Here is an 11,959-nt window from a genome sequence, read left to right on the forward strand (position 1 = left end):
GCTTCGCTGGTCGGGACACAAGAGAGAGCCACTCGCCGCGTAGATGTGCTCCTTCCACGTCATCGGTGCTGGCATCGTGTAAAATGTGTCATAAATATCCAAATACGACGTCGCATTCTGCGTCCTTGCGCTAGCCACGGCTGCAGCAAAAGCAGTCATCGCCTCCCGTAGTACAGATGGCACGCTGACGTAGACCATGTCGATCGAACCAAATGGCCCAAGATACGACGACAAGAGCTCGTAATTGACACTCCACGGCCAAGGTGGCAACACCGTTTCAGTCACCAGAATCTCTTGCAGTGATGCATTTTGAAAAGCAAATCGACTGCTCGACCGGAGGAGACTCTTGCCACCCATGGACGAGGTGTTGGTGACGAGAGCGCCGAGGTCGTTGGCCAGAGACCAGTACATTTTGAACGACGTCTGGCTCCCCAAACGGCGGTAGCCCGCAGTCGACTGCAGCAAGAAAGGATACGAGACGCCGTACGCATTGACAATGTTGTACGAGTGGAGAAGACCGATCGACTTGTAGTTTTGCCACTGCAGCACGTACGACGAGATACTCTTTGATGTCCAATAAGACACTTCGTCGTCGATCGAGAGGTACGGAGGACTAAATGAAGCCAACAAAGCCTGACCGGCCATAGACTCACGCAACTCGGACCCAAACCCAATCTCAAACGACGCACTCCAGCACGTTGAGATATCAACATTCCGAAGCAAAGAAGCGAGAAAGACCGCGCCATTACTGACCATCGACTGGCATCGTTCTTGGCGCTTGACCGAATTGGCCATATCCCACTTTTGATCAAAGTCGAGGTAGCAGTACTGCGTAAAGACCCACGGACCATCACAACCATCCAAAGTACGAAGCCCCGAGATCGCATCCGAAAGAGTGGTTAGGGTTGAGTACTGGACTCTGGCGCCTTGCTGGATGGGAAACGCGACGGACACTTGCGACAGGTTGAACAGCCCAAGAGCGTTGATTTGCTGGTGGCTGGTGAGTGCTATCGCCGAGCTGTCTGCACCCAGTAAATGCGCCGGCTCGTTGAACCAGTTGGCGAGAAAGCTGTGCGACCCCGTCATGTTGAAGGCGGGCCAGACCAAGTCGTTGGTCAAGAGCCCTTGGGCGAGACCGAGGTACGAGACACTGCTGTAGATCGCTGCAGCGACGTAGACAGTGCCAATGATAACCCAGACCCGCGGCCCCCAGCGCGTTTGTATCATTGACGGATGAAGCTCCACGGGCATGACCATTGCCGCCGTCGGAGCCAGAAAGAGTAGGCGCCAGAGCTTGAGGTCAAAGATGGCGGATCCTCGAAGCGGAATGAGACCAGATGCGAGGTGGCCGACCAAATCGAGTTCAGAATCTCGGTCCAAAAACGCTTGGCCAACGACCGAGAGCATCGAGCTTGTGCAATAGTCCTTGGTCTTCCGAGACGTGGGACGAGCCGCAATGCAATCCAAAAACCACAGACACGGAACGAGCAAACACTGGATCAGTCCAATGACTCGGAGCCGCGATAGCTCGCCTGTCAGCAATGTGACGCTGTTGCATCGAACGTTGTAGTAACTGCTGCTAATGGTACATTTGCGATCGATGGTTGCTGTCACAGACACGGGCCAGCCAACGTCCATGATCACCAGCAACAGCCACGTCAGCAACGTCCCAACAAGCCCAATCGACCGCGCGCGGTGGCTCTGCAGTGGCAAGAGCAACTCGTGCACGACGTACACAATCCACGTCGCTTCCCACGCCAAGAAGCACGTCTCGAGAACGGGGCGGGTCGAGAGCACCAGCTGCGCGTAAATGTTGTGCGCTCGATCGAGTCCGATCGGAGCCGAGCTGAGCAGCATCAGTGCGCTGGCGCCGCGAAGCAACAACAGCGGACGTCCGAGCCACGTGGAGCCCGCGATGCGGTTGAAGACGAAAAAGTTGATGCCCGAGACAGCGCCACGCGACATGAATGAAGCGATTAGGGTTGCGACAGCGACAGCGCCAAGCACAAGACTCGAGTACGCGATGATGTAGTAGACACCGGCCGACGCGTTGCTGAGACTGCTGCTGCTCGAACCGCTGGGCGTCGTATCATAGGCGTCCGAGATCAAGACAAGCGTCCCGTTGTCGCCCTCAAACGAAAGAACTTCACGAACGCCTGCGACCCAGTCGAAAAGAAGAACCCAGCCGTAGAATGCAAAGGACGATTGGTCCAATAACGGTTGTCGTAGCAGCGTGTAGTTGGTTTCAGTCATGTCAGAGGCAACTTGAATGACACTGACGTCAAGAGCTGTGACAGCTGCAATGGCGTCTTGGACGAGCGTTTGATTTAGTGTGCGTATCATGAGGGTCCGAGCTAGGCGCAGGGACGGCGTGCACGCATCCGAGGCGGCGAGTGCGCAGATGTCTTCGACCGAGTCGCTCACAAGCGAAAGCGCCATTACCATGGCAAATGGGGACACTGACATTCTCCAGACGGTTTGTGTCACGCAAGAACCGACGGCTGTGAATGGCGGCAGCACAAAGGTCTGCGATGTATCGTAGCTGCACAAGAGGCTGCCACCCCAAAAGACATAATGTCCATTCTTCCACGCTCGTGGTGTTGGCGTCACCGAGAGTGACCGAAGGTTGGTGTAAGTATTCGCAAACGAGCTGTTGAGCCCTCCGTAGAACGCCGTTGAGAGGGCACTCGTGAGGCAAACGAGAGCGGTTGGGGGAGACACAACAAGAAGATCGATCGAGAGATAAGGTCCGAGAGCCGCACGAACCAAGCTGGATTGGGAGGCGCCAAAATAGTATTGAGCATACGAATAATCGTCAAACGACTGCGGCGGCATGCCAAAGCACGTTGTATTGAGAATGTAATTGGGCGTGTCGCGAATCAGACTCAGGTTGCACATTGTCGTCGGGTACAGATCCATGGCCAACGGCTCATAAAAGTGGCTGGACGACCCTGGACCTAGGTCGGACTCGATGCTCTTGAGTGTCAGAGATGTCGGTATACCGAGGGCATTGACAAGCGTCGCTGTCTCGACGAGACCCGGAAGGCGCAAGTTTTGCCACTGGTAGCAAAAGCGCTGGATCCCATGGCGCTGCCAAAACGCCACTTCGTCCGGCACCGACGTCGTTGTTGCAGCGACCGTGTCCAGCCAATGCACGCCACGCGTCGACGCCTCGAGACCACTCAAGATCGCGCTCCAAAAGAGCGTCTCGGGACCGCCGTAGCCGACAAGAAAGGCCGTCCAATCAATGTTGCGAGCCACAGCCTCCAGGTAGACGGCGCCGTTGGTACCATACTGGTGACGGCACCGGTCCTGCCGCGCCTCTGTGTGCGCGAGCTCAAACGATTTGTTAAAGTCGACCCAGCAGTATGGTGTCGGAAGCCACAAGACCATGTCGATAGATGTGTTGCGCAGACTCGTGATCGCAAAGTCGAGGGATGGGAGCTTCGTCGTCAGCAGAGCCATTGCATACGTCGGGTGTGCGATAGCGGTTGTCAGCAGACCGTCGTAGCGCGCGTCGAGCATCACCGAGCCCAAGTCAACGGTCGCCTCATCATCTGATGTCTCCAGTAGCTGGTTGAGGGCATCGATGAGGAAGGTTTGGTACCCAGACGAGTTGTAGTGCGGCCAGAAGAAGTCGTTGGCAAGCTGTGGCTGGATATGGAGAAGGTAATAGAAAGTACCTGCCAGCGTCGCACAGAGCCAGAGAGCCCCCGGGAGCCGCCACCGACTTGGCGATGGATCGAGAGACCCCGTCGTCGGCTGGATGCGCATGTCGGCCGTTGCTGTACTTTATACATGAAACCGCTCCAAGATAGCGCGTCTGAAGCGTCGCCGAGACGACTCATTACTCATTTCCACGGTGCATCTAGGCCATACCCGAAAAGCTATCATATATATACACGACAGTATCCACCGCTTTGTACGCCTAACGAGTACGGTACTTAGCGGCGTCAGGAATCGTATACGATCGTACTAACGTTAGTGTAGCCGTCCTTGTGTGAACCGACCACCAGCCGGTGTGTGCGTGTGTGTGTGTGTGTGTGTGTGTGTGTGTGTGTGTGTGTGTGTGTGTGTGTGTGTGTGTGTGTGTGTGTGTGTGTCACAATCGCTTCTGCGATAGTAGCACCGCTCGTTGGTTTGAGCTCTCGATACAAGCACCTTAAACCCCAAAACTGGAGCCAAGCCTGGAAGACCTAGGGTCGAAGCGACGGCCCGCAGGTCGTCGTCCTCGACGCCAAAGCCTCTGCGACTTCGGCTGGAGGCAGCGGCAGCACAGGACGGTGTGGCCCGAAGGAGCGGCCGCCGGAGCTACGACTCGATAGGTCGGCGGTGATGGCCATGAGGCGCGCCGCGTAGCCTTGCCAGCATCGTGGCGAAGGTGTTGCTAGCTAGTCTTGGACATAACTCCACACACACAGCGCTAAGAACTGTATGGCTCGGTCATTGCGATGCATGCCAAGGCGTCCATGGAATAGCTGCAGTCCGCTGCCTTCCTTGATCGTATGCCTGTGTGAGGTACCTTCCGAGGCGCAGTCTCTATCCCGCTCGTCACCGAGTTGAAGCGTTGCATCACATGATCGTAGGCTTAACACCGCAGGCGGCAACGCTGCTGGGGCCAAGTCCCTCGTACGACCCGATAATCAGACAAATGTGCAGTTATAGAGATGAAGATGGTATTCTTGCTACCGCGCTCGTGAGGTACGCCTGTCGGAGGGCGCTTGGTCGAGGCTTGCGATTGGGCGAGGAACGAGATAGCGCACGCCAAGCGTCGGCGCAGAGAGCGTCGAGCGCTTCGGCAAGCGACAGCCCCACGGCGCGACGAGCCCAGTGCCGGACATGATGCAATTGCGCAATGGTAGATGCCTTGATCGCAAGCGCAGCAGTGGGAAGGTGCGTCAACGTCGAGCCAAACACCCGGGTCGTGCGCCAGCCAGAGCCGGCACCCGTCGCACGATCCTATAGTTCTTGTTCCGTGCGTCGGCCGTTCGGAGTGGGCTCCTGCGCGTTAGCTCTGCGCGTTATGATGGCCCGTGGGTTTGAGAGAGGGACGTCTACCCACGGCCTGTCCGACGGACGAGAAAGTCGAGAGTAGTATGATGGACCATTGACAGCGACGCCCACATACGCTGTATACGCAGCAGTGTTCGTGACGAGGAGTGGCCGCATGACGCAGCCGCTCGCCAGTAGCCGTTCGTTGTCGTCGTAGTAATCACGCTGCTGCATCAACACAAGTGTGGAGCTGCAAGTAGCCGCGCCTTACTCACTGCGCACCCACCGCCTCGTGTGTTGCGCAACCACAAACGCAGTAGTCGAGGAATCGTGGCATAAATTAAGATTAAGACGGCGGCGTGGGTGGTTCAACACCGCCCGTCGAGGCTACTAGTGCGACTCAGACTTGGAGCACGATAGGCGTCGGTCGCAGCGGCGCTCTTGAAGTGAGCAAAGCAGAAACCCTTGTTGCGCGCGTTCTTTCGACAGGTCGCCACGCTGCACTTTTTGCCACCGCCGTGTTTGATGCAGCGGCCACCCGTGACCGCGCCCTTGACGCACCCGGGCATCGAGCACCGGTGGCCGCCGCCGTGGGCAACGCAGTAGTTGCCGCTCACAGCGCTCCGACTGCACATGTCGAACTGGCAACGCTTCCCACCGCCATGCGCGATGCAGTAGCCGCCCGAGAGCGCGTACTTGGTGCACCCGGCGTCGTTGCAGCGCCGGCCGCCACCGTGCTGCGCGCAGTAGCCGCCGAGGAGCGCCGACTTGGCACACTCGGCCGCGATGCAGCGCTTGCCGCCGCCGTGCGAGATGCAGAGGCCACCTTCCTTTGCGCTCTTGACGCAGCCCGCGACTTCACAACGCTTGCCACCGCCGTGCGCGATGCAGTAGCCACCGGTCTTGGCCCGTTTGGGGCACGCGTCCCATTGGCAGAGCTTTCGGCCGAGGAGCGGCTTGAGCAATGGTGTTGGGCGCGGCGGCGGTGCAACCGGCTTGGCGTCGGCCGACGTCAGGCTGTCGTACATGGCTTGGGCCTGGCGGTGGAGGAGGCAGACGCTCTTGAGCTTGGCGAAGCGCGTGCAGCCGGGCACGGCGCAGAGCGTCGAGAACTCGGGGAGCATCATCTTTCGTGCGATAAAATAAAAACTGAAGTGCTCGATTTCGAACCGCCACCGGCTGGCGGCCCGACCAGTGGCGGGCCAGAGGTGGATGTTGGCGCGGGACAAACCATCTGGTTCGCGGCTGTCGCGATGACACCACCGGTGCGCGGAGTGAACAGTCGCCTGCTCACTTTCGCGCGAGTCGCCATCAGCATCCCACCTCCCACGAGGTCGATCCTCCTCACACTCGAATCCAGTGTTGACGCAACCCACGGGTAGCCAATCTCGGCGCGAAAGAAGCGGTGGCAGCACAGATCTCAGGTCAAGGTCGGACTCGATGACACCCATATGTGGCGCGACACGGCGGCTTCCAACGTATACAGGTATACAAGCACGCTGGAAATTTGTAAACGTCGCTCCATCTGCCGACTCGACGGAGTAAACGGTGCTTGCTTTCTCACGAGATCACCTACGCTTTTTGATGCACTGACTGCACTGGTGGTGGCCACGCGGTTGGAGAGCCCTGGAGATGGCTTGAGTCAAGCTCGCTCTACCACTACCATCGACATTCTTATTGCTTCTAACAAAGTATCGAATTTGACGCTATTCGCGTGGTCTAGTACTGTGATAGCTTATTGAACGGAAGGGCCTCGCACGACGGCCTCGCCATCTTGACGTACTACCGTCAGTGGCAAAGTGCATTCTTTCTCGTGCGCTGTGATTCGAATCTACACTGTACGATGTACGCGTTTCTGATACCGTACGTACATACATTGTACGTACTGTTGTACCACGCAGTACGAGCAACGGGGTCTTCAGTGGCCGCCATCGCTGCCCATCGCTGCCCGCATCATCCATGTCCTCGTACCGGTATATGTACTGGTCACGAGGTAGTGTAGGGACTCGTACTGACATTGACAGATCCTACGTCGATAGTCTAGAATGTTCAAGCAGACCGCTGCACCATTTTGTTGTGCAGCCTTTCTGGGTGTTGTTGGATACGATGACGTGGCGCCTCCGCAGCGTCGTCGTCCGTTGCGCGGCCTTTCGGTTGGGCTAAATATACACGGGCGTGGTTAAGGCATCGTAGAGTACACACTTACCGCAACATGTCGACGCCTGTCGTACCCATCTCGCCGACGGAGCAGGACACTGGTGCCTTTGACGCGACGCCGTCCAGCGCACGGCTGGCGGCGCTCCAGCGCGTTCAAGCGCGGGTTTTTGAGGCGCTCAAGCCCGTCATCGGGCTCGTCATCTGCTGCCTCATCGTGGCCGACTCGATCACGAACAACTGGAGCTTGAACGACTATACGGGCAACGCATACCACTTTCGGACGCCGGTACTGAGCGTCGCGACGGTCAATGACGTCCGCGCCCAGTACAACTTTCCCCTCCGATCTGTCTCGATCTCGCCCGCGGGCATTTGGATGTCGTTCTTCAACGTCTTGCAGTTGGCCACGGGCGACCCGGACATGTATCTGCTCACGGCGGGCTCGTACACCGTCAACAAAGCCATCTTGGACAAGCAAAGCCTCTGTACCGAAATGGCCAACCAGTACACTCTCCAAGCCACCACGAGCCTCTCGGCCGTCAAAATTGGCGCGTCCATGGACTATATGACATATCTGCAGGGCAACATTTTCTCGTCCTATGACACGAGCACGCTGCCGCACAATATGTCGGGCGCGGCGCTCACAAGCCTTGGGTTCCTCCCGGGGCGGCTGGCCACAGACCTCCGGCTTTCGTCGGCATTCAACGTCACCCCCGATGTGCCTTACTCAAGCGTCAACGTCTCTTTGTATCGCATTTACAGCAAGTCGTTCTGCAGCGGCTGCACGCCATTGGCCGAGCTCGGACTCCTCGAATGCAAACTCACCTACTCGTACAACAGTACGTCGCGCGCGCTCGTTGTCCACTCCAGCAACGGCATTTTGGGGTCCACCCAAGACGTCGGCGTCCTCCTCCAGAAAAGTTCGTTTGTGTCGGCGGCCGTCTACATCAAGATTCTCAGTCTTCTCTGGGTCATTGTGAGTTTTGGCGCGAGTCGAAAGACGACCCGCTGGATCGAAGTCGAGACGTGGTTCACGCTGCCGTGGTACTCGAAGCTCTGGTACACGGTCGCGCCACCGATTTTTCGATATGCTTCGAGCGCTGTGAGTCTCTCAACTTTTTACTACAACTGCGACGGCTTTGTCCTTGGCTACTCGATCGCTGTCATGCTCGACATGAACGCCTCGCTTGTCTACGCGCGGGAAGTCAACATCTACAACAGTCTCAGCCCGAATTCGTTCATGTCGCTGCAGCTCTACTCGATGGGCCTCCGGTTTCTGTGGGCCAACTGCCTCGTCCTCAAGGGCCTCAAGATTGCCTTTCACTACCTTAGCAACGCGCAGACGACGGGCGACAACAAAATGGTGCGCTTCTGCAACCTCAGCTCGGTGCTTTTCATCTACCTCTCGGGCGTTGCGCTTCTCAATGTGAACCAACTCATTGAAATGAACAACAAGGCGCGAATCGACGTGCCGATCTACAACCTCCAGCGCATCAACGTCCACTTGGACGTCTTCGACTCGTGGTTTGTGCGCGCGCTCCCGACTGTGTTTGCGATTGGACTCATGAACCTCGTGTTCGTCCTTGCGCTCAACCACCTCTTTATGCGCTCGTGGTGGCGCCGACTCGAGCGCAACACGCTGGCGCGGCAGTTTATCTACAACTCGTCGGCGATTCTCGTTGAATTTTTTGATGAAAAAGACTTCAAGCCGGTCGACACCGACGTCAAGGCGATCGCGCCACTGGTCGTACCGGCGCGGTCGCTCTGCACGCTGCAGTGGCTCCTCACGTGTCACTTGATTCGGTTTGGGCTCACCGAGTCGCCATCGGTCGTCAAGGCCATCGTGACGCGCACCGCGAGCAAGCAGAGCGGCGACCTCTTCATGGTCGTCCAAGACTCGGACGGCAACGTTCGCCTCTATGACGCCCACAAGGCCGAAGTGCAAAGCCTCGGCATGGAAGTCAAAATTCTCAACAACACCAACTACATCATCGCGTAAGACCAAGCTGGATTTATGTTGTACAATATATATACTTTATAAACATATTCGCCGGTGACGAGCGACTTCACGAGCAGACGACTGTTTGTGTCGGCCAAAGGTGCAAAGAAAAGGGAGGCATGTAGAACGGTTTCCGGAACACTACCACCCAATGTGAGCTAAATGATGCGAGCTAGTGTTTAGGTGCAAAGAAAAGGGAGGCATGTAAAACGGTTTCCGGAACACTACCACCCAATGTGAGCTAAATGATGCGAGCTAGTGTTTGGGGAGGTGGGATTGCGCCACAGTAGTCACGTCAGAGGGACGCGACTTTTTGACGAGAAGGACCCAGAGAAGGACCGAACGCATTTTCCATCGGCGCGATGCGCGACGTACAAGCGCAGGCGCCTGTCCGCACTCATGTCGCCATCCAGAACTTCGCCGTAAGAGTCGGAACCAAATCGCACGCGGTCTCCTTTGCATACTCGTACATGTTGTATAGAGCGTCAACCGAGCGCTCAGAAGCGCTCGAGGTCATCTGAGCCTTCCGATTACTGTAGTCGTTGCTTTCTTGACTGCATTCAGTCACTCGACCGCTCGAATCAGATACCAGATGTAGAACATAGAAAACACGTGCTCCTTCGTGTCTTTGACCAAACGATGCCGTGTCCAAAGGCCCGAAACGTCATATCCCAAAAAGATCAACCATACCGTGACGTGAGGCGTATCCTACCGTGGAAATTGGCAGTGGGAAAGAAGGTAGCGCACCAGATAGAATATACGATTAATCACAACAACAACCAACCAAATAAACTTGAGAACGATTACGTTTGAAGTCGGTGCAGCTCGTTCCGTAGTGCACGTCGCACGTGCAGTAGCGATGGCCGGTACGTCGGGTTCCAGTTCATGCAGCTCTTGACGACGTTGGCGAGGGACTCGCCGGCCGCGGAGCTTCGACGCACGCCAGCTGTCGATGCCCCCTTGAAGACGGCCATTTCTTTCAAAAGCGCGCCAAGGGCAAAAATGTCGGCTTGGACCGTGTACTGGAGCCCCGAGAGGATCTCGGGGGCCGCGCGCTGCGTGCTATACACGTCAACAAAGTCGTCTTCTTCGCGGAGCCAGCCAAAGTCGCAGAGCTTGGCTTCGCCCCGTGCGTTGAGATAGACGCTCGACGACGAGATGTTGCGGTGGGTCACGCCCTTGGCGTGGATGTACAAGAGACCTTCGACGATGCGCACCGCGTAGTCCAATTTCGTGACGAGCGCTTCGTCATCGTTCGCAATCGTTAAATAGTCCTTGAGCCGGCCTCGGTCCATGCACTCAAAGACAAGTTGTAGCTCCGTGGGTTTGGTCCAGAGTACACCGTGCATTGTCACCAGGTATGCGCTCGTGAGCCTACACAATACTCTATAACGCGTCCACCAAATCGAACGATAGACCTACTTGACACGGAGGAGGAGGTGGCCGACGCGCGTTTGGACGTCGACGTTGGCCGACAACTGCCGCTTTTGAACGACGACGCGGTTGCCGTCGTAGAGAGCTTGGTAGCTCTCGATACCGACCATGTTGACGGCGGCCGTCTGCGTCGGGTCAGCCTCGGCGTGGAGGAGATGGAGCTTGTGCGGCAGGAGCTGGTACGGCGTGATGGCCCCCAAATCTTGCTGGAAGCTGGACCGAAGTGACGTCAGCGTCAGCGTCGCGTTCGTATCGTGGAGCGACCGGTCGTACACTTCGTCGTCGGCCTCTTCGTGGACGAGACCGTTGTTGGTGAGGATCGTGACGCCGGCAACATTCAAGGGCGATGACTTGAAGTTGTGAGCGCTCTTGAGGAGCGGGTTTTCACGGCGTCTTCGCCGAGCGAGCAAGCACGTGGCAACAACGATGATGGCGACGGCGACGAGCCCGATGCCAATGTAGAGACCCGTGTTGATTTCGTCGCTCGACGACGTCGTCGCGTCGGTCAGCGTCGGTGTCGGCGACACCGTAGCGGGTATGGCGGTCGGCACCACAACTGTCGTGTTGGGTGTTGTAATGTTGGGCACCGGCGCGGTCGTTGTCTCTTGTGGAATCGTCGACGGTACAATCGTGGTGCCATTGAGTTGAAGGATCGAGCGGACGCGCGCACACCAGCCGCCCGGTACGTCGTAGCCCGAGACACCATAGAGCGACTTGTACTGGGCGCCGCAAGAGAGCTCCCGCGTCGGCCGGCGGTCGCACTCGGGCATGCGGTCGACCCACGCGCAGTGGACGCCGTCGATCGAGCCGCACGCGACGTCGTTGTTGTCGTTGAGGCGGAAGGCCGCGATCCCGAGCGTATCGGGGAGACACGTCCACGTCGAGTTGGTCATTGCCAGCAAACTCTGTCGGTGGAATCGCGATGTGAGCAGCTCCAAAATGGAGCCACAGGATCGAATGCGAGATCCGGCAAAGTGGCGCTGGCGACCGCATGTATTCCATACGCAAAAACAGCTGGCGCGATCTGAGGTGGCGTGCAGTGCCACCGCCGCTGCATGCTTGCACTTTGACACCAAGGGTACTAGCGTAGAGCTCTATCACTGTTTGGACTCGATATTGTCGTTGAGCACCAAACAATGTGTCTGTCGAATACGCTGTAGGATATGAAATGCTCGGCGAACGAGCTTGGACCACGGACAACTGGCTCGTTTCCTCTGTCGAACTGTCGTGGTGTCCTACTTGACCCGAACAGAACAAATCAAGAGCTTCGATTTAGGGGATTTGAGACGGTGGGTGCACATTGCGCATCTCGGACGCGGCAGCATTGTACTGCATTGGTATAGAAACCGGCGGCACTTACTTTTATGCTTCGTTTCGCGT

The 11,959-nt window shown here is 57.2% G+C and overlaps 4 protein-coding genes across 4 annotated transcripts in view; 1 reads left to right on the forward strand and 3 right to left on the reverse strand.

The window, feature by feature from the left end:
- Nucleotides 1-3,774, reverse strand: part of SDRG_13965 (hypothetical protein) — a gene marked incomplete at both ends in the record, with an annotated part of 5,254 nt that extends 1,480 nt beyond the window's left edge. The window contains one exon of the mRNA XM_008620066.1: nucleotides 335-3,774. Within this exon, the coding sequence (XP_008618288.1) occupies nucleotides 335-3,774 (3,440 nt within the window). The remainder of the gene's footprint in view (nucleotides 1-334) is intronic.
- Nucleotides 3,775-5,360: 1,586 nt separating this feature from the next.
- SDRG_13966 (hypothetical protein) lies at nucleotides 5,361-6,119 on the reverse strand (the record flags this gene model as incomplete). The annotated part of the gene is made up of 1 exon (XM_008620067.1): nucleotides 5,361-6,119. One exon carries the CDS (start codon nucleotides 6,117-6,119, stop codon nucleotides 5,361-5,363), a length of 759 nt encoding a protein of 252 aa, XP_008618289.1.
- Nucleotides 6,120-7,204: 1,085 nt separating this feature from the next.
- On the forward strand, nucleotides 7,205-9,145 carry SDRG_13967 (hypothetical protein; the record flags this gene model as incomplete). The annotated part of the gene is made up of 1 exon (XM_008620068.1): nucleotides 7,205-9,145. The coding sequence occupies one exon, from the start codon at nucleotides 7,205-7,207 to the stop codon at nucleotides 9,143-9,145; it is 1,941 nt and encodes a 646-aa protein (XP_008618290.1).
- An 803-nt stretch (nucleotides 9,146-9,948) lies between these two features.
- SDRG_13968 (serine/threonine protein kinase) lies at nucleotides 9,949-11,472 on the reverse strand (the record flags this gene model as incomplete). The annotated part of the gene is made up of 2 exons (XM_008620069.1): nucleotides 9,949-10,519; nucleotides 10,568-11,472. The coding sequence occupies 2 exons, from the start codon at nucleotides 11,470-11,472 to the stop codon at nucleotides 9,949-9,951; spliced, it is 1,476 nt and encodes a 491-aa protein (XP_008618291.1).
- Between the last annotated feature and the right edge of the window lie 487 nt (nucleotides 11,473-11,959).

This window comes from Saprolegnia diclina (genome assembly GCF_000281045.1).
Source record: "Saprolegnia diclina VS20 unplaced genomic scaffold supercont1.65, whole genome shotgun sequence".
Lineage (NCBI taxonomy): Eukaryota > Oomycota > Saprolegniomycetes > Saprolegniales > Saprolegniaceae > Saprolegnia > Saprolegnia diclina.